The following is a 22,698-nucleotide window of genomic DNA, read 5'->3' on the forward strand; positions in this document are numbered from 1 at the left end:
GCTGTGAAATCCTCCCTGCAGAAGATGATGGGCAGTATTATTAATTCTTATTTGTTTAGCTGAATTTAAAAATGAGCCTAGAAGGAAAAAAACCCAATTTGGATATTGAGTAAACAGGATGTATTTTATACCATGTATAGTATGCTTAATTTGAAAAAATGGAAATTAAATATAAACATCGATATTCTAATAATATTAAGGTAGGAAACTGGAATAAGCCTTAAGCTTCTATCTTAACTAATGCCACTGTGCTTTCTGGTGTTGTTGAATGCCACACTCAAGAAACAAACATTTTCCTGGGTTGAACTTTCTCAGTGCTGTCATTTTGTACAGCGGTACGACACACAGAAACCTCTAAACTAAGAAACGTATTCCTTCTGTTTTTCAGCATCAAAACAATGATTCCACCGGGGGAATGCCTATACGCTGGGAGGAAAAGGAGGAAACCCATTCAGAAACAGTTAAGTATCATATTCATCAGGAGTCAGTCTCCCTCTGAGGGTACCTGCTAGAAATGAGGTGGAAGAAGGAGTCCCTTCCTCCCATGGTCTGCCCACACAGGAGAGACCTAACCTCTTTCTGGGACACCCCTGGTCAGGAGCCTGGCTCTTCATGGGTGAGACTGGCTGCAGGAAGGATGCCGAGCAAGGCTCAAACCCTCTTTACCCATCACCAGGTGTCCCAGGAGGCGGCCAGTGGCGGCTGTGGTGCGTACTTCGGTGCGCTGCAGGGCGCACTGCCGTACGGAGCGGAGAGGGACAGCACGTTTTCGTAGGCAGAAGATACTGGTGGGCTAAATGTCAGCTGGGCAATGGGCTGGAGGGATGGCTGCCACCTCTGTGCTTCTGTGTTCCCCACCGCCTCTTCAAGGAGCCTTTTGAGAAGCTGCCGGTTGAGGGGCACCACGCACTGGCGTTGTGCTCGCCCCTTCCCCCTTCCCGGGCTCAGCCTTGCTTGGGGCATCGCTAAGTCCAACATGTTCGAGCCCGGAAAGTGGGTCAGTTCAGCCAACTGAAAAAGCAGACTGGTGACTCACTTTTTGCATAAAGAACACATCGTTTTCAAACCACTGTTTACTATGGGATCACTTTCATTAGGAGAAAAATGGGAGAGAGGAATTGCATGTGTGAAGGCAAAGCAGAAAAAGAAAAAAAGCCATGGGAAGTTGTTACTACAAGATGTTTGAAATGGGAGGGAAAAAAGGTTGCTATCACTCGAATGTAAAATGATTTCCAGATGCCATAAACCACGCTGTGAAATGAAGCTTTTTAATATAATCATCCCACATCTTCCGTGTTACACTTGGTTATATGGTTATGAAACACGCATTTTTACTGTGTTAAAATTATGAACTAGCACTGGTGGCCTTCACAGACAATTTAAGGATGAGAAGGTGACTAAGAGATATTTCCCTATTTTCAGTTGTTCAAAACTTCTAAAAATAACCCACTTGGCTGAAAATTGTGTATATTGGTCTAAAGTCAAGGGGGAGTTTCTCTGAATGTTTGAATGAAATCTGTTGATTTTGTTTGGATTTTGGAGAGTATTTGCACATGAACCACTTGTTCCCACTTAAAAAAAACATTTCTTTTAGTGTAAAATATATCATAGATGACAATTTCAACCGACAAATATAATAATGTAAGAAAATTATTCTTCCTGCAAAACCTGAGTGTTAAATCCAACATATATGTAACATTTCTGTGGATATTTAACTTTATAACTGCATGAGGTATGGAACTGCTCCAGTACATGAAACTAGCTCTGTGCAGAGCTGTTTATGAATGATAACTTTTGTAAGAAAGGAAGGAGAGTTGCAGTTCCTTTGAGAAACATTAAGCTTCATGTTTGGAGCGTATATACTAGCTAAAAGACCTTCTCTCAAAGATGACTTCCAGATAAATGTAATGGCTAAGAAAACTACTTATTAACAAAGGATGTAAGTGTCCTCAGGAGCCTTTTATGAAATTCTGGCTTCAAGAAAATCAGAGGCAAATCCTCATCGAATTGGATGGAGCCACGTTTTCACCTTGTGAGCCACTGGTAGCAACCAGTAATGCTACCTTGAAAATAGCTTTGCTATGAGATTGCAGTACAGGTACCTGAGCATGAGTTTATCCAGCCAGGACATATACAATTTTGATCAAGAAACTTCGTTTTGGTTAAAACAAAGGGAATCATACACTTTGGATTATTAGACTATTGAACTCCTGCACTGGAGACATCTCTCTCTTTTCTGTGGTTGGTTACTTATCACTTGATGAGGATGATTTCTCAGTTCCCAGCAACACTGGTCTCTTCCTCAAACCTTATCTGTTTGTGGGCTTGGTCTCTGGTAAGCCTTTCTTGTGCTTATTCCCTCACTCAGGGCCTTTCTAACTCTGATCTAAAGAGGATCTGAATGCCCAAGACTGGTTGACAGAGCTTCTTTCACAGTCTCTGTCCTTCAGTCCTACAGACCTTACTGACATTTCAGGACTCCAAGGTATCCTTACTGTTGTGCTGCCTCAAATAATTTACCTTATCTTGGGTTTAGAAGGGTAGACATAGCCTATTAACTGAACAGTATACTTAACCATGATTTTGATCCATGTTATACCATTTTTGTTACAGCTTTTTTCTCTTGTTTGATAGCATAGCACATTTTCCTCCATGGCCTTGTTCTACTTTTTCTCCTGTCGTTCTGATAATGAACCATGGTAGATGCTGCCACCTGTTTGGGGAGAGGTATTTGTTCAGCTGAAAAACGTAATTTTTCACAGGAAAAAAAGATGATGGGAATTCTCTTTTTTCCACTAATAGTCTCTAGAAATGTAACTTTCTCTTGACAAAGGAATAAGTGAGTGCAGGTGCCAGTCTGAGCAGCACACTTGGATTTCTGTAGGGATTAATGGATTAGTCCTTTTTATGGATTCAAAGGGCAGAGGAGCAGTTTTCCCCTTTGCAGAACAACCGGGACGTTCATGCCTGCCCATGCCCAGGGCACCCCGGGAGGCCGACTCTCTGCCTCTCCATCAGCTTTTTGTCATCAGGCTGTCAAGCCAGGTGGCAAACCTGCAGCTGGCTTTTAATTCAGGATGTCACAGAATGATATTGCTCACTACTTCTGGGGTTTTTCAGGCACAAAAAATCTATTCTGAGGTAGTTTTACACAATACTGATGAAAATGTATGACGAAGCTCCATGGGAGAATGCAGAGACCCACAAGACTGTGGAAGAATGTGTGGGAAACTTATTTTACCAGGAAGACAGAATATGTTTCAGTCTTCCACACAGAAGCAGGAGCGACTATCTTCATTAGGTTGCCATTCTTCAGACAATACAAGTTCTACTTCTATACATGCAAATAAATAAAACCCCCTAACTGTTCTTGTGCCCCAAAAAGCTTCCAAACAAGCCCCATTACATGTGGTCAACACTAAAGAATTTTGGCTTTTATGGAACCAGTTCAAACACCTGGAGCTCAGACTGATTGAAAATTTTCCATCAGATATGCTTTTCAGCCAGAGAACCAGAGTTTTGACTAAAGGAAATATTTTCTACCAAGTGTTTGTTTCCTGTGGAAATCTAACATTTTACTGGTAACTCGAGCATGTGAAAACCAAAGAGACCTTGTTTTTAACCACAAACTAAAATCACTGTGCTGAAATGAATGCTTATACTAGAAATGCTAAGGCAACACTTCAGAACAGCTACATTCGAGAGCTTCAGCCACTTCTTCGTCTCAAACTCTGGCACCCTGAAAAGCTCTCTCTCCCTCCACAAAACATTTCTTGTAATGTTTTACAGCTCTTTAAAGGCAAGCTGCAGCTGCCCCAGCTCTGAGCGTGCCTATAGCTGCTCCAGACTGCCCACTTCAGCCAGAACCCGACCAGTGCCAGGGTAAACAGAGACCTCAGGAGGTGCAGCTCTCTCCTGCTTCCTAGTTTTCGTTTTAAGACCTTCTGTGGCATAGCCCTTCCCCTTGGTATCACACTACCCCAGCCCTCCTCACGCTCTGCCCGCGTGATGCCTTCCTGACATCTGCTTTCGCCTTTCCTTACTGTGAAGACCCAGAAGAGGCAGAAGGTGGCAAAAGGTCCCCCGTTCCTTCACACAGCGTTCTCTCAGCTGGTCCTTTTTGCTCGTGGGCGATGGTGAACATCTGCACGTACACAGCTGGCACCGGAGCTCAGCGCTGCCGGGATACCTGTGCAATGGCCACGCACGGCTCAGTGGCTGTGGGTGCCGGTCAGTACGTTCATGATAATCATCTTGCTGTAACTCTGCACTTAGCCTATTGTTGCATCTCATGGCCTCTCTCTTCCCTTTCCCTTCTTGCTGAAAGCTTGCCGTCATAGTAAACGATTAGGTTTTTCTCAGTTTAGGCCATCTGCTGGTTTAACACTTCAGCAGACTTAAAAATCTTACTCAGAGTGAACTTTTCATTACCGGGGCAGGGCTCCCTCAGAGGGTAGCCAGCAGCAGACAGAGCTGTAGCTGCAGGAAATTCCTCTGCTGGCTCACCAAACTGGTTTGCTCTACTGGCCGTCTGTGTGTCATGGGCCCAGTGAACCAGTAAAGCGGCTCAAGGCCCCACGTACCGCCGGAACAGAAAATATCCCCTCGCACCAGCTCCCGCACGCAGCTCCTACCACACAGGGACGGGTGATGCGGGTCTTGTGCGGGTACAGACACTTGCGACTGCAGAGCGGTGGCAAGTTGACCATTTAAGCTGTCGAACGGTTTAACAGCGCAAAGAGGGAAGTGCCAGCTTTATTGTTTTAATTACACGTGCCGCTTCATCGTAGCGGTGTCGTATGAAAAGCGGAGTAAAAGAGGTATCGTAGAGTGAGTGCTATGTCTCTGCTTTAGACCTGATTTACACAGTTTGAGAACCCCCGGGTTAACGCAAACACAGCAAGCACCATCTACTTCCAGCTCAAAATAAGGGCTAAAATTTGCATTTGCCCCAAAACAGCCGGTTGAAGAATTTCCCTGCCTGCCCCTTTCTGTTTGCGGCTGGCTACCCAGCCTTTCCCTGGAACTTGCATTGCTTCAAATCGCATCCACTTGGCACCTAATTACCCTTTACATCAACCCCCTGTTTGTTTGGATTCGCTCCCTTACTGAACCTTTTCCTTCGGTTTTCAGGGAGACTCTGTCCTGAACTGTCTCCGCAGTGTCTTTACACCATTCCTTGCAATCTCCAGAAAACTGTTCCTCACGCTCAGTACAAATGGAGTCCACGGACCTGCCTCAGACCATACCTCACCGGCACAGAGCAGTCACTATTTCACGTGGTGAATAGGCTTGAACAATTTCTATTTTTCTTCCCTGTTAGTCTTGACAATTTTTACCCCTTGAACTCATCAGTCTAATTTTCCTTACTGGAATTAATTTTTTCCATCCTAAATCGCTTCCTCGCTTCAGCTGGCTTGTCAGATACAAAAAGCAATTAGTAAAAGCTTATGTTCTTTAGCTTCTACTGAACTATAGGCTATAGTCCCACAAAATTACTATTCTTCACAGGTCAGACATCCTTTTGGTGTGATAGTGAGGATGGCTGAGCTGGAGGGTTTAGTCCAAAAAATTCATGCCCAATACGTACACCCTTTTTTGAAGAACAGCTAACTCTGGAAAAGTAAAAAAAAAAAGAGTATTCTTTCTTTGTTGATTGCCTTATTTGTTGCATATTTGCTCTCTGTAATAAAGGAAAGTTATTTATTCATTCCAATCAACAAAATGTCCCCCGCGTCTTTGAAAGCAACTCATTGTGTTATTGAAGGACCACAAACCAGTTTTGGTAATTTTGAATGAAAAAGCAGGAATTACATGTTTTCACTGACAGCTACTTCAAACATTTTTTCATTCATTCTGACCATCAGTGTTGTCCTGTTAAAATGAACTGAAGGCTGTCAAAAGTAGCAATGAATTTTTCATGCCTGGTTTGGCTTAAGAGGTTTCCAATTAGCAGCAAAGTCAACAATCACATGTACAAAACACTGATTTTTTTTTACTAATTCCTAACTGCAACATTATTTTTTTCTAATCACAGTCACAATGCTAAATTAAGATTGCACTTATAAGAGGGGAATATGCGAATGTTGCAATTTGACCCAACTCCTTTGTGAAATACGCATACTCAAAATTAAAATTATGATTGAAAAAATGTAGTAAATGTGTGGAAATGCAGTAGTAAAGTGCTACAAATAATTAGTTTTACTCTGATTCTCCACTGGAGCACCAGCTAGGCCACACAATATTATGATCCTTGCCTTTAGTTAGCTGAAAGTGGAAAGTGTTAGCACGCCTTTCTTTTCCTTGCCTGCCATTTCCCGTTCTGGAGTATTTCTCCGTCATTTCCTCCTTGATTTTCTCTCAGCATCTCCTATTCTGGAGAAGGTGCCTCAGGAGGAACGTGGCAACGTGCTGCAGTAAGAACCTGAACACGGGCATTACGAGAGCGAGCGGAGGACCAGCAGGCACAGCGCTAGGTCCCGCGGGAGGTGCTAGCTCAGCTGTAGCACTGGGCTGCTGAACCCCCCTGAGATCATGGATGCGCGTAGCTTACGTGTCCAGCGATGGCTGTCTGCTGGAGATAACCCCCTTCTCAGACTTACCACGCCCGTCTTCTTGCTTAAGTGACGAGTCTGTGCTTCAGCACTGACCAGCACTCGCTGTTGCGCTGGAAATCACTTTTCCGTAACTGTGTGCATCAGCTCTTCCTTTTCTTCCTCTTGAGAACAGCATCTCATGCGTTCTGTGAGAAGAGTGTCAGCAGACGTCCCAAACTTGGGCGGCCTCATTTGTGATGTATTTATTTCATCTTAATGCATTTTCACAACAGCTTTTCTGAGGCACTCGGTCCTGTTCGCTGCCTGAGAGGGACATGAAATGGGGATGGACTAGGAGTGCTTGGCTTAAAAATCTGAGTAAATCGGTCTTTATGTTTTGGAAGGAATATCAATGTTCTTAAGAGAGAAACCGAATTCTTATCTTTGTCATTACTGACGTAGGAAGGTAAATGTGAGAATGTTACAGGATTTTTTTTAGCTTGAGGAAAGAATGTCTCTTCACCTTGCTTCCCATACTTTTTAAAATTGTGTCCACAGACAGGCTCTTTTCTTAATTATCTCCTGACCCACAGGTTAACTTTGAGTCATTAAATGGAGGGCACTAAGATGCTTTGGATGAATACAGTGGATATTGAATGGGTTCATGCATTAGTCACGGTAATTTTCCTCTGTTGTTCTGACTCTCATTTGTACAGCATAGATGAGAAATTGTTTTTCCTGGTAACCAGTAGAACATGAAGATAGTACCCACTCCCCTAAGGTGAGAGGGTCCTGAATAAGAGATATCAGTTCCTCATCTGTTTTTCACTGGGCAGATGTGAAAAGCGAGGCCACTGTCCAGGTCTTTGCACTATGGCAAATGCAGAATGGTAAATCTCTTTTTGGCAGGGAATAGAAACTCTAAAGATTTTTGTAGAAGCTAGGCTAAATATGCCTGTTATCACCAAATTGCAGACAACATCTCAGTCTCCAGTTGTACTGTTTGGAGGTAAAACAGGTAATTGAAAATGTGTTCTCCACCACAGAAGGCCTGCAGTTGGGAATGAAAAATCAAATCCTTCAAAGAGGCACAGGGACCGTCTGAACGCGGAACTGGACCACCTGGCCAGCCTCCTGCCTTTTCCGCCTGACATCATATCGAAGCTGGACAAACTTTCTGTCTTGCGCCTTAGCGTCAGCTATCTCAGAGTCAAAAGTTTCTTTCAAGGTAGGTCTCTTTAAGATATCAATATCCCGTTAAAAGTCTCCCTCTAATTTATTGCTGCTTTGTACTTATCATGAGTAAAATTAACATGCAGTATTATATGGATAAAGTAAGGAAAAAAAAATCTAATCTCTTCTTTTGAACTTATTTTGTGCACGGGATGTTGTGTTGGAAATTTTGTGCATGTCTTCCTATGCCGTTTGTGTGTTTTTCACCAAATAATGGGATAACCCTCACCCTTCCTCAGCAGGCTTTACGAAATGGGAAAACACGACTGCAAAATCCCTAAACTGGCTTGGGGCGAGTGTAATACCTGTAGTTACTTTGAACTCCCTTTTTGAAGCTATTATCGTGCATGTTTGCAATGTCTGTTTAAATACAATGTGAAAGTCAAGCAACTACTGTATTACCTGTGTTTGCTGTATGCCAAGAGGAAATGGGCTTGCTTGAAAGGCCAGAAAGATCACTTTCAGGATAAGTGAGATCTGAAGTTTAAAGTGTTGACTAAAGCTGTAATAGGCTACACTTTGTTTTTGTAGCTGTCTGGCACACTGCACAATGAAAGCCAAATGTGCATGTTCAGATGTACATAACAAGAATTCTTCCAAATTTGCAGACAGTTTTAGTTTCTTCTGTTGCTGAAGAGTTCAAAAGAGCAAAATCTGGATTAGGGGTTTAACAATTAAAATCCTCTCTAGAGTTGGTTAAAAAGAAAGGAAAAAAAAAAAAGGCATATTTGTAGGGGGATAATTGACCAAAACTTAGAGGTGGACTGCAGAGATTTTTTAATGGACATTATTTTTCCTTTACTGCTTTCTACTGCTCCTTCCTGTTACTATTCCTTATTACGCACAGTGTATACAGGGAGTCCCATTTTTTGTTGTTGTTGTTTTGACTGAAGAATGATATCTGTTGGCTGGTTTCTTGCTTTTTAAAATATATTTTAGTATAAAAGAAAAGTCAGATTTTGAAGAAGCTTTAGCAGACTGCAGGGCACTTTACAAGCTGACATCAGATTACAGATGGTGATGTTACTGATAGCAGGAGCCTCCCATCTCAGCTGTGGCAGCTGCCTGCCCAGCTTCCAGCATCCTGCCCTTTACAGAGTGCCTCTCTTCCCCTTTGAACACATACCTGAGTCTCACGGCCCCTTCCTCTGAGCTTTGCTTTTGTTTCCCATGGATTCGCAAGCAAGAAGCTGTCTTCAGCTGCCTTTCCTACTCTTCTGCCAGAGTTTCTAAGATCCATTGTCTCCTTTTTTTTAAAGGGATGGGATAAAAGGGAAACAAGTAAATCCAGACCTCATTACTCTGAAATGTTCCATGTTTCTAGAGATTTCATTTAATTTAATCCCCAGATTACCAAATTGAACACATAGTTTGTGTTGCCTTCATTCTTATTTTTAAATGTTTACATCATGAAACTAAGGTTACAGAAAGCATTGTTTATAGTAGAGGAAGGAAACTACATGCCATTTTAAGACAAGAGAGCAGGCTGGAGCTTCAGAAGGGTGGAGTGGAGGAGAGGTGAGCATGGAAACAGAGCTGGGTGTGGAATGGGTGCTGATGTTTGGGTAAGAGCAGGAGTTGCAGCCTCAGCTTCATGGCACGTCACTATCTACTTCCTTGTAGTTGTGGAAAAATAAGGCAGAATCTGATTTTTTTTTTTAAACAAAAACTTTGGTAGGAAGTCACCTAAAAAAAGCAAAAAAAAATATCCATCCCAGTGTTTCAGTCTTTGTTGTGATGAAAGAGGACAGAAGAGCAGAAATGGCTTGTTTGTGGCTTTTTAAATCAAAGGATGGTACTAAGTTGTGAGCTGTTATAAACACTGCGGGGACAGAGAACAGACCAGTGGCATACAGAGATGTTATAAAATTGGATAAACCAAAATGTATCTGGAAAAACTGACCTAGCAAATCTGCACTAATTCACTCAGGGAAAATGAATGCAAAGCAACTGGTGTTCAATAGAAGAGAGAAACCTGGAAAAGAGAGCATAAAAACAATAATCGAAGAGGGACAGTGGTCAGCAAATTGTTCTACGCTTGTAATACAATATGTTGACATAAACAAGAAAGCCAAGTGCGGAGTTTGGTCTGTTTGCCCAGAGGCAGCATGTCGCTACACAGGAAGGTTATAATCCCTCTCTGCATGAGACCAGCATGACTCCATCTGGAATACAGCTTTCTGTTGTGGGCATCTCCTGGTCACGAGGGCATTAGTACATGTTAAGGGGTTTGGAATAAACACAAGCAAGAAATGACTATAAAGTTGGATGGACAAACAAAAAAAAAAAGAGTGAAATTAGCTTGAATGTGTACAATTTATATGCTTCAGCTGTTTGTCTTCATAGGAGAGAAGGACGAGAAGGGAAGGAATTCCTTAGGGTATTTTAGAGTGGCACAGTGGAGGACCCAAGCAATGATGATGAGCAAGCTAAAATTTTGCTTGAATATCAACCATAACATATCTGTAATGAGTTCTGTACAGATATCAATATTCCTAAAACTGATGCAGTGGAGATTTAGAACATTCAAATTTGTAATGTATGACACACCGGCTATGTGCATCTTTTGTTTAAAAGGCTGCTCTGTGAGTTTTAATGAAGTTAAATTTAAATTCCATGTTTTAAAAAAGTGCTCGTAAGAATGCTGTTTGCAGTTTTAAAAAAAACATGAATAGTGCTATTTGACACATAAGTTCATATATGACATTGCAGATTCATCCCATAACAGTTCAGCGATTCCTGTGACAATTATAATTAAACACCTCCAGCAGTGCCAGCGGTTTCTAGACGTACTAATTTACTTACCACTAGGTGTCCCTTCAGTAGCTACTCTGTAATACACATTGTGTAGCACAAATGTATTTATAAAGATGAATAGCCAATTAAAGGGCATGGAGTGACTTCACCATATTGATTTCAAGTACGAAAATAATTTTGCAGAGATTAGGGGATAGAGGATATTCATCAGTCATTTACTCCCTCTTTGGTGACCATTACAGGCTAGTACCTTGAAGCATATGACCAGTTCTTCCTAGTTAAGTTATTTAAGCAAAGGCCTGATTCTTTTCTAAAATTTAGAAGTGGTTACTGAGACCCATTTTTCTGCTATTCCGTTTAACAGTCACTATGGTGGATTCCCCCTCTCATTCTTAGAAATGTTTTCCTTTGGCTTCAGAACAATTCTTCTGTCTGCTTGGTTTACAGTCTTCCTACCTCTGTCATCAGTTGGCAGTGGATCTATTAATAGCCCCACTCCCCCCAAGCGATACGCATGTAGTCATTTTGCATTTTCCAGATAAGCACTTCAAAATGTCTTGCAACCAGAACCTTCCAGGCTCACCAGATCTCTTGTATAGAGCAGCACAGATCTGAACCAGTGCTCAGGCTGAGAGACACGGACGGCTACAGGAAGCTGTGCCGGTCATTTGGCCCTGACGAAAAGTTGCCTTGGGTGGGGCTCCTGTGGGAGCGGAGTGGTACTTAGTGGCTGAGACCACTTGAGCTCGCTGGGCCTCTGTCTTGGCCATATTCCATCTTGGTTAATTGTAGTCTGTCTTCCTTTACCACTCTTGACAATACATCCTTTAGTAACTCTTATGTCTCAGATTTTCCACTGGCGGAAAAATGGTGGTCTTGTGCCACTTCAAAACCAGCTCCCTTTTGTTGATCGTTTAAATCGTTCCCTTCTAGCATAGGCATTACAAATTAAGGTAAAAAGAATAGCACCTTGTTCTTTTAGCATCTCGGATTCTTTTTGAGAGACAGCTAACTCAAGCTTCCCAGTACCTGTAAGTAAAATGCTTAACGACAATTTAGACAGACTAATATAGTTACAGCTTGGGCTTAAAGCACCACATCTTTCAGTTCTTAGTGTAAGAACTTTTCTCAAATTATGGCTTCTTAAGTAAACCTGACCCCTTTCCAACAAGATTCTTCAGTTTACTTATGAACACATTGTGAGGCAGTAGGAATAGCCTTTTTAAAGTTCTGAAGACATGTAATATCTATTGTTCTTCCCATCCGCATGTCCAGTTGTAGAAGGTAATTTATGTGGTGTAGCATGGCAAAATATTCTTGACAGACCTGTTGATTTCCACTTCTTTTTTACTACCCTTAAGTCTTTACAAATAGGTTTTTTGTTATTTTTACCCAGTATTTTTCTAGGGATTGAAGCTGAGCTTAGTGGTCCTAGTATTCCTTGGTTTCCTCTTCCCATGCTTTCTAAACATAAGTTCCACATTGGTCCTCTTCTAACGTTTCAAAATCTCCCTTTTCTATCATGATTTCTCATAGACTAATGGCTCTGAGAATGCTTCAGCTCATTCCCAGATTATGCTGCAATGAGTTTCACCAGGTGCAGTTAACTTACAAATATTAAACTCATGCAAGTACCTGAGGTGCTAGCCTTATTGTTGGTGTTTAGTAGCAGTATCTGTCTGGTCGTAGCTGATGGAAGCAAGAAGAAGCAATAAATGCTTAAACTTTTTTTATAGCTCCCCCTCTGCTGAGTAGCAGAAAATTCTTTTCCCAACATTGCGTGGTTAAAGGACTTCCAGCATGCTTTTTATAGCCTTCTCTTTCTTGCTACAACTTATTTTATGCATTGGTTTTTCTTTTTTTTTTTTTTCTTCTTATACACTTGTGCTTTATTTTATTAATTTTTTAAAAAATATTTTTGTGAGCTTCCAGTCATTGAAGAACTCAGGATTTTGTTAAGATGATCTTTTCTTATATTTCCCGCTCTTCACTGCCACTGAGATAGTTTACTTTTATCCCCTACATATTGGTTTGTTGAAAGAACATCCAACTCTTACTTGCCTTAGACATCTCTCCTCTGTGTTTTTGCCTTCCAGTTCTCCAGGTGTACTGGAGCCTCCCTTTTTTAGGTCTTCATGTTGCTGTGCCTTGGATTGCTGCTGCTGGAAGGACCATTGGTTCCAGGATTTCCCAGTCACTTTCACCAAGCTGCCCTCCCTCCTTCTAACCGTTTCTCCCCTTCAATTAAAATCTCTTTTATATATTTATTTTTTCTGTTCCAGCAGGATAGCACGTACTGTGTGGTTTCTGTCTGTCTTCTGATTTAGCATTTATATTAGTGGGTCATTTCCTTTTACTCATTTATGTGTTTGGTGTGATCCAATTCCCACTAATGTTTATCTTTGATGGAAATTGGATTTATCCCATCTAAGAAGAAAGCAACGAAGGATTCCTCCCAGCTGGCCTGATTTTCAGTATTCTCAATTACTGGCAGTCTATTCCAGCTTTCTTCTCCTCCTACTGTATCCATGGCTGTTGGTCTCATAGCTCAATGACATACATGGACTTCTTACTACTTTGATTCAGAGTCCTTAGGTTCATCCATTAGATTCTTTAGATTAAGCTGCCCTAAGGAAGGACAGCTATTATTTATTGTAGTATTTAAATATTTAGTATTGCAGTCCACACTCCACAGTTCACAGACCTGTTTCTGATGTGAAACGCCTGTCACTCCAGTGACACTCACAGAAAATTAAGAAATTAAAACTTGAGATAGTGTCATGGTTTAACCCCAGCCAGAAACTAAGCCCCACACAACCACTGGCTCACTCCCCCCATGGAGGGATGGGGGAGAGAATCGGAAGAGTAAAAGTGAGAAAACCCGTGGGTTGAGAAAGAGACAGTTTAATAGGGAAAGCAGAAGCCGCGCATGCAAGCAAAGCAAAACAAGGAATCCATTCAGCACTCCCCATGAGCAGGCAAGTGTTCATCCATCTCCAGGGAAGCAGGGCTCCATCACGTGTAATGGCTACTTGGGAAGACAAACGCCATCACTCTGAGTGTCCCTTCCTTTTCCTTCTTCTTCCTCCAGCTTTATATGCTGAGCATGACGTCATATGGTATGGAATATCCCTTTGGTCAGTTGGGGTCAGTTGTCCCAGCTGTGTCCCCTCCCAGCTCCCCGTGCACCCCCAGCCCGCTCGCTGGTAGGGTGGGGTGAGAAGCAGAAAAGGCCTTGACTCTGTGTAAGCCCTGCTCAGCAGTAACGGAAACATCTCTGTATTATCAACACTGTTCTCATCCTAAATCCAAAACATACCAGGTACTAGGAAGAAAACCAACCAAAACCAGCACAGGTGGGTAGGAAAGGAAAGAATCATCTTGCTTTCAGTGTACCTTAATGCTATGCAACACCGATGTATGAGTACCGCTTACCTGAACCAAAGCTCCTGGTCTGAGGATCCAGGATTCCACTGCAGTGCAAGCAGAGGGGTTCTCAGGCATCCCTTTTCTTCCCACTGTCTCTCCCTAACATTTCTCTTTGCCCAGAGTTTTCTTTTCAAAATCTCTCAGCTGAAGTTTTTTTCTGGATTGACAAGTTCTGCTCTTTGGGTATAAATATGTTTTTTAGATTTTACTTTACATAAGCAGGGAATTTTCTTCCACAATAAGATTTAACTGATTTTGAAACTAAACTCATATGTTTGAGTTTATTGTTAAAATTATGGCCTAGACTGGATACATTTCCATGGGAAAATTTCTTCTTTCATTTGTTAGCTGGTTCCAGTAGCCTGAAGCTTTCCTTTAAATTTAAAACCAGTCTTAGTGAATCACAGAATCACAGAAGGGTTGAAGTTGGAAGGGACCTCTGGAGGTCATCTAGTCTTAACCGCCCTGCTCAAGCAGGGCCACTTAGAACCAGTTTCCCAGGACCATGTCCAGACAGCTTTTGAATATTGCCAAGGAGGGAGACTCCACAACCTCTCTGGGCCAACTGTGCCAGCGCTCAGTCACCCTCACAGTGAAAAAGTGTTTCCTGACAGAAACACTTTTCTTATAGGAGGTTCAGACAGAACCTCCTGTTTTTCAGTTTGTTCCCATTGCCTCTGGTCCGGTCACTGGGCACCACTGAAAAGAGCCTGGCTCCCTCTTCTTTGCCTCCTTCCTTCAGGTATTTGTACATGCTGATGAGACCATCTCTGAGCCTTCTCTTCTCCAGGCTGAACAGTCCCAGTGCTCTCAGCCTCTCCTCATAGGAGAGATGCTCTAATGCCCTCATCATCTTCATGTCCTGGACTCTCTCCAGGTCCTTTGTACTGCATATATTTAGAACAGATATAGGAAAAATAAAATAGTAAAAGATCTGAAATACAATTAAAGATTACAAGAGAGGCTATGTTTGAGAACAGGATAAAATGCCTACATCAACAATCATGGAATGATACCTCCTTGATTCCATCTCTTCACTCCCACCGATCTTTTCTTGGTATGATTTATATATTGATTTCCACTATGGAAATAATAAGAGGCTTTCAGATTATCAACAAGTCTCTAGTTTTTGATGAAACCTGTACTTTGAGTTATAAATGTAGGATTTCAGTTGTGGTTCTCTGCTTAGCTAGGGTTGAAGCTGTTACCTTGAGTCAAGAAGTCCCCAATATATCTGGACAGTTTAACAATTACAGGTTTTTTTTTTGAAGACATATTCTACTGATTTAGAGCACTCACAGTGCTGTTCTTTGAAATGCAATGCCTGAATGATTTCTTTCTTGAAAGAGAAATAAGGTCTTTTCTTTTTGTACGCATACAAAATGTCTTTAGGGTATCTGTTGCTGTAGTGCACAGTCATATCTTATTAGATTGTCTATAAGTATTTAGGCTGTTTAGGTTTCTCAGGGCAGCATATTCAATGACTTGCACTGAGAAGGAACCTTCATGGTCAGAGTGGGTAACAGGTAAGGTTATTCATGTGGCTGTATTCCAATTACCACAGCATTCAGAGTGTTTCAGGGAGTGTTCAGGAAAGAAACATTTTCCACTCTCTACTGCCCTATAATTTTACCATCGTCATAGCAATATAGCAATTGAAAAGAGGAAAAAGTATTCTGCTGCATAAGTGGTATGCAAGTAAATCTTGAAGGAAGACCTACTGTCTGCAAGTCATTATCTAAACACGTGCTAAAAGACTACATCAGTGAAATTTTAGTACAAGTGTCAAGACTTTAAGCAGGCTAGCTGCTTATATTCATTCCTGAGATCTGGCAGGACTCATTTCTGGAGAAGCAGCTGCACATTGGCACTCCACTCCAGTACCCATTTTCAAAGAGTGGATTATTTTGACTAGATTTTTTGACATTTTTAATTGCCAGAGAGAACATTTTATTGTGACATATTGCTTATACCAATGCTTCACTTCTTTCTTTTCCCCTTGTTTCTTGGGGACACAATCAATTCCGTGTAACAAATACTGGAGGTTTTGTGCTACACGTCCTCTTGGATAACTTGGAGTTGTCTCTGACCCTTGGGAGATCTTTGCTGACTCTTGGAAGAGGACCGCGTTTCTTCTCTGTACCTTGTTGTAAGAGGATGGACCTCCTTCTGCTAATTGTCTTTCTCTTTGGTTTCCTGCAAACAAAATGGGTTTTGTAGGAGAAAGAGAGTAGATTTAAAAGCAGGATTTACTTCAGAAAAAGCCTATATTCAGGAAGAACAAGAAGACTCTTTACATTTCTTGAATTCCTGTCACCTTTGAAGACCAAGGGAACCTGTTAGTGCAAGACTATGTTAAGTGTCATATTCTGAGACTGGCTCTAAATTCCATACCTATGTTTTGGAGTCATGGCAAATAAAGGACCTTAGTTATAAATAAGTGTCAGATCTTTTCTGGTTCTCCTTGGGTACTCATGTCATGTTCTGTGGATTGTTCATATCGTCAGCCCTCACAAGCTTAGAGCTGTTAGGCTGAGTCAGTCATTTGCAAAAAGAGGACTGGACTCTTTTTTTAAATACACCATCATTATGATTCTTCTTGCAGAACTTCCACCTGTGATTCTGGATCTATATCTTATACCACTTTTCTACTGTTGGATGCCATTCAGGTGAACATCCCTGTAGGCCTCAATGTTTCTCCTAGTATTGGCAAGACTGATTATAAAACCAGGGAGTTGGAAATGACAAGTGACAGGAAGGGAATCTTTGACTGTCAGATTTCTCCTGAGGGCACTTGTCACTGGAAGAGTTCCAGTGTTTCTAGCAATAAGCAGAAGTACACTGAGAACCAGACAACACGGTCACAAACACACACAGTGGCTGGTTTTGTAGGTGTTCTCACAAGCCACAGCTGCTTGGTCCAATGCTAGGGGAAGTCCCCAAAATACTTTGAGCTGTTAAGTGTGGGTCTTCATCTTTCTCCGGCTTGTTTAGCCATTTTTAACTATTCTGATTTGGTAGGCTTTTATGCTTCTTTGCATTTGGTTAGCTCACATTATGCATCCCATGTAGCACCGATGTAAATAAATGTAGGTATGTGGCAAGGAAAAAAACTAGGCCCATCTAATCCAGTAGACTGATATACGCACTGTCTTTTGTATCCAGTGATGTTCATCTTGCTCAAGCACTGTGCTTCCTCAGTCCTTCCTCTGCAGCCAAGACCTTCCTTGGCCCAGCCTGGTACCAGCTGTTGAAATACCCTCATAGTCCACCGTGAATCAAATTCTATTATCCTATGCTATAATGAATGAACTTTTATTGACCTCATGTTCTTGAGTTAAATTGTATTTGGAAGTTTCGAGAGTGGGAAAGAACTTAGCATAAGTTTAGTTCGACTGCGACCCAAGTTTTCCTTCGATATGGAAACCAGGTTGGTTTTCACCAGAGAAAAGACTGTATTTTTACTCCAGAAGTTGCTAGCAATTGCAGTGGTTCTAGAAGGTCACAGCAATAATTCTGTCCCAATCGTTGCTGCAGTGGACGGGAGGTAGGAAAGCATTCCCTCAGCCATGAACTTTGGCTTGGTTTACACTTGTTCTCAGCTTCATGAGTGATTACCATCTCTGAGAGGAAACACGTTTCTTTACTGTCAAGAAAATGATTTACTTTGTTTCTTATTTTAACCACAGATATGTTTTAAAGGAAAGACAATACCTCTTATCCAACAGAACAAGGAATTTAGCTTGGCATAATATAATTGCATAGGGCTTTGAAGACAAATAGGACAAATAATTCTAGGCTAGAGAACAGTGTGGGAGACTGTCCTCCTGGTTTCCTTTCTCACTTTGCTACTGCCTCACTTTTGGCTTACAGCACGCGGCGCAGCAATCTGCAGAGATCTCTGAAACAATTTGGATGTTAAAGCAGGTTCTGCAGCAAGAAGCAGAGTGGCTATGTCACTTTGGGGGTAAGACCACACAAATTAGTCCTTCTGTGAGGCACAGCTTACTAGAGTATGTGCCTTGCCATCCCAATACAGACCCACTTTTTTCCAAGTTCCTGTTATCTCCGTGTAGCAGCATAAGAAACTGCATGCCCATACCAATATCCTTAGAGCTAGCTCAAAGATCTCTGTGGTACACTCCATCATGTCCAGTGCAGACATACCTCTCTGGTGCTTGCCAGATCAGGTAACTTCAATCTTTTGAGTCTATACAATTATATTGGCTATGCCAAGGCAGATCTCAGGATGACATTTGTGGTCCATGGAGATGGGAAGCTGCAAACCCATTAATATCTTGAATTAAGAGCTTGTCATTCAGATGTAAATCCAAAACAATGCTTCCTTTTTAAGACATTTAAAAAATAATTTTGATTACAAGACTACCATTTCGCTTCTGGACTTTGTAGTACTTTCATAGAGTCAGTTCATGAAGTTCTGAAATGCTGTCTCATATGCCTCAGTAGCAATGCATGGTGGTTGCTGGGACTCTGAGAAGTCCATGAGATGCAGTCTGAAGGCGAGGCACAGGTTCAGGGTAAATGTGGAGGTTGCAAAGGTGTGTCAAGACTAGACAAAATGATGTTATTTTAAATTGTATTTAAAACCACTTTTCCCTATCATGATTTTCAACTGGACATCATATTTAATATATGAAGCGTAGGCTGGAGGGGAGAGGATTAATAGCCAGATCCTGAACTGGCTTTCATCATCTACTTACCAGATTTTCAAATAAACGCTGTGTTGCTTCTATCTATTAACCACTCACAGATGCGTTTTATTATGTACTTGCAAGGGTTTTATTTTAAAAAACTTATTTCTTGTTCTGCTCCCCAAAGTCCTGCTAATTGTTAGGCCACTGAAGTTCTGAGGCCACTGCTTGTCATGTGCATCAGCATCAGTATTGTCTCATTGGGGTTTTTTTATTGCTCCCTCTATGTGGTCTGTATGTGTCTGCTGTTTCCTGTCTTATACCAGGTATCTGCATGCTTTGTCAGTGAGTGATCCATGTTTTATCCTGAGGGGCCAAGTGTGTTTCCATCTCTAATAGCCCTAAAGATCCACTAGAACAACTCAACCCAGGGGTGAGAGGATACCAAGACAAGGAATAGAGCAAGGCTAAGTGGCCTCAGGATTTTCTGTAATTCATTGTGTCTTTTCAAGATTTTATTTAGTCTCTGACAAATTCAGTTTAAATTTTGTTTACTGATAGTATTTTATTGACTTTTTTGAATGTACTTGGGGTGCATGGGGTTTTTTTGCATGCTGTGCTTGGAGTTTTAAATGAGTTTAAAACAAGCACATGAAATCTAAATTAAACACTAGCAATAAACAAAACACCTCACTAGAATTCAGGTAGGCAGCCCATGTTAACATAGTTACTGCATCAGAAAATGTGTGTCACTATCTGGAAACTCTTATTTTTTGTCATGCAGCACTCAACGGTGACATCTTCTCTAAGTAGCAGCCTGAGGCATTTGCTCAGTGTTGACATAGGAGGGAGAACTTTATCAGGTGACCTGCAGACACCATTTCTCAGTATTTGATAATTGATTTTCCACATTCTGACCAGTCCTCACAGTCTTGGAGACAACTGAGGTCTCTTCATTTCATGCCTTTCAGTCTTCCTTGTTGCGTAATTTCCAAAACTGTTTGGCATATCTTTGTCTGAATGTTGTCCGTGGACAAGACTAGCGCTTCCTTTCTTTTCTCCTAAAACCCCTGTCCATTTGGTTGCCAACATCACTGCTGCTCCAGCATCTGCTGTCAGAAGCACCTGCCAGAGTCTCATGAGGGCTGGCTGCTCCCTAAGAGATGGAGGCTCCTCATGGTGTCCATCAGGGCCTCCCAGCCAGGACCCGTCCCACCACCACAGCCAGAAGCAGGGCATCGGGGGGCACCAGGACAGCCGCAACCCCAGGCTATGGGCACCTCGCTGGGGTCCAGCTGAGGCCATGCTCTACCCTCTCTCTCTCTTGCTTTTATACCCTGGGGACACCTTGTCTCTCTCCACCATTTCTGGACCGTAACTTCCTTTCTGAACATGATGCAAAGACTGTTGTCCAAATCTTCATCTATCGATAAAGATACCTTCAACCAATCTTCATCTATCTATGAAGATACCTTCATCGTTTTGTAACCTCTGTATCGCAGGCCTTCCTGACATCACTGGCATTTGTGCTTCACAGAAATCATAGCTACTAACTTATCATTCTTTCCCATTTCTCTGACTGAGCAACTTGCTCTGACACTTCCATGGGCATCTCTATGCCCAGCTTTTTCCCATTAAGGCCATGTAGTTGTAATAATCCTTGTCTATTAAGTATTTATTCTTTTTTTTTAGTTATAAGCAGAGCTGCAGGTGGCTGGTAGCTTTATAGAAGTATGAAAATAAATAAATAAATTGATGATTTAGTCAAACCCAAAAATTTATGATTTATCACATGATTTAAATGGATGAATCTGTGCAAGACACCTCTCTTTCTATGCTGTGACTAGATCTTATTTAGATGCTTGGAAATCATAAAACATGAGATGGGAGCTGGTTTCAGCTGTATGATTACTCCTACAGTTTGGCTCAATGGATTACTCTAAAGGGCTTGTTTTCATTTAATTGCATTTGGTCTAGTGTCTTTTTATGCTATTGGGAAGAAAATCCCAACTGGCTAACAACACAGATGCTTTTCTTCTCTATGTAATGTGGCAGTAACATATTAGTCAGTACTCTGAACATTCACCACCATGAAATGAAATACTTTTTTTAGATGAAGCACAGCATGTTTCCCTTTATAAATCCAGTTTTAATTTGATTATGTTTTTTGGGGCAATCATGTAGATAATGCAACTGATAAATTTTCTAAAATGTTGACATCTATATGAGTAGAAGTGGAAGCACAATGTGTATTACTGAACTAAAATAAATGCTTACTAAGAGAAGTTACAAACAGACTTTAAAATTTCCTTCAAAGAAGCTTATAATTTCTTTTGTGAAAGTTCGCTGCTATATAAGAGTCTTGCCAAACATGTATCACATGGATTTACTATGTCCCTAAAATTTCACTGAAAACCCCTTAATGCATACCCTTTTTATATCTGTATGGAATATATCAAGTTTAAGGTACATATAGGAAGTAAATCTCTGCCTGTAGGTTTTTGTTATAATAAATAAAAGTCTGCTATTCCCATTTACCTGTGAGCCTGCAACATGAATTGGCTACTTACATATTGGAAACAGCCGAAAGAAGTTGAGAGAAGAGGACTGAAATCAAGCAAAGATCAGATCTAAATCAAAACCCAATGTATTTTAAGTTCTTTTTTTCTAGTCGATTAACAAATTCATAACCACTTTACTAATTTTATACAATTGCAAAACATAAATGTCACCTTACATTAGTCTTATATATTCCTGAGTGTTTCAACATCTGTACAGAAAATGCTATCTTGTCTGTATTATGTTGTATATCACCGTCACTGAAAACTTGTCACAAAAACTCTGTATTTTGTTCCAAATAATTTATTAAAATGATATTGTGCCATTAAATGACCCCTAGAAACCTCGTGCAGGAAAATGGCCCAATGTGTAATACTTTATGAAAACATTTCTTGAGAAGAGAAATAATCTAACCTAGATAATAATACATCTTGAAATGATGAATGTAAGGATTTATGTGGAAAATATTCCAGTATGTTTTTATGAGGGCTAAGACAGTAAGTGGAGAAAAATGGAATTGCATTTCTTCTTTCCATACTTTTTATGTCCTAATCTACATCACTGCATAAAGAAAAAGGCTGTACATCTCAAAACAAATAATATTTGTGTGAGGAAATTAGAGATGTTTAAAATCACAGGAATTACTTTAATAGTTATTAAAGGCTCAGTCATGCAAGGTGCAGAGTGCTCTCAAATTATTGTGTTCAACAGGAACTGATTGTTTTCAACACTTCTTCAGAACCATCAGAACTGTATAATAATTAAACCCTAGCAATACAGATCTATATACCTGTTTAAGCGAAGAGTTCTTTCTTGTGAGCCAAATATATACTTGGTGACATGGCAGAGAATTTGAAGGTATCACACATTGCAATATTCAGTCTTCATTCTTACTGATGCTTGGAAGCACTTTAGAAATATTTAATAAATTTGGTAGTAAGTGCCATATTATTTGGGGACAGTGATCCACCCTACATTTGTCGCTGTCGACTTATGAGTAGGAAAGCAGCGACAATGTGAGTTTGAAGGTTTGCTTTGCAATCACACCTTATAAGTATCATGGCGGTAATTGATAATGCCTTTAAAACCAGTAGTGTGACTGAGATCGTCACCTTTGGCAGAACGAGGTGGGAGGAGAGGTCAGTTTCTGGACAGAGGACATGCCACTTGCAGGGGCACCGAGTTCCAAGAGGTCATTTGGAAAAGAGGAGTTTCTTTGTTGTTTCTTGTCTTTATCTAGTCAGGTCACAATCCCCAGACAGGGGTTAGCATCCTTAGTTCAGATATTCTAGCTTCAGCAAATATTCCATCTTCTGAATCTCTGAAGATAGTGTTCAACTAGCTTAGTGTTCAGGAAATGAAGTGGAACAGTTTCTCCAGCTAGAGAAAAGCTGCAATGGCAAACTACAATTTTGTGACTCTCCATGGCTTTCTTGCCAGCTGATACATACGACAGCATGTGAAAAACACGTTGGGGAAGAATTTCAAGCCCTGAAATGCCTGTAGTGGAGATTGGTAAATGTAACAGAAAC

The 22,698-nt window shown here is 41.1% G+C and overlaps 1 protein-coding gene across 1 annotated transcript in view; it reads left to right on the top strand.

The window, feature by feature from the left end:
- Positions 1 to 398: 398 nt before the first annotated feature.
- Positions 399 to 22,698, top strand: part of AHRR (aryl hydrocarbon receptor repressor) — a gene marked incomplete at both ends in the record, with an annotated part of 67,752 nt that continues 45,452 nt past the window's right edge. Inside the window, 2 exons of the mRNA XM_082014740.1 lie at positions 399 to 460; positions 7,583 to 7,764. Of these exons, the coding sequence (XP_081870866.1) occupies positions 399 to 460; positions 7,583 to 7,764 (244 nt within the window). The remainder of the gene's footprint in view (positions 461 to 7,582; positions 7,765 to 22,698) is intronic.

The sequence above is a fragment of the Phaethon aethereus genome, assembly GCF_964289735.1.
Source record: "Phaethon aethereus genome assembly, chromosome: 2".
In the NCBI taxonomy this organism is placed as follows: Eukaryota; Metazoa; Chordata; class Aves; order Phaethontiformes; family Phaethontidae; genus Phaethon; species Phaethon aethereus.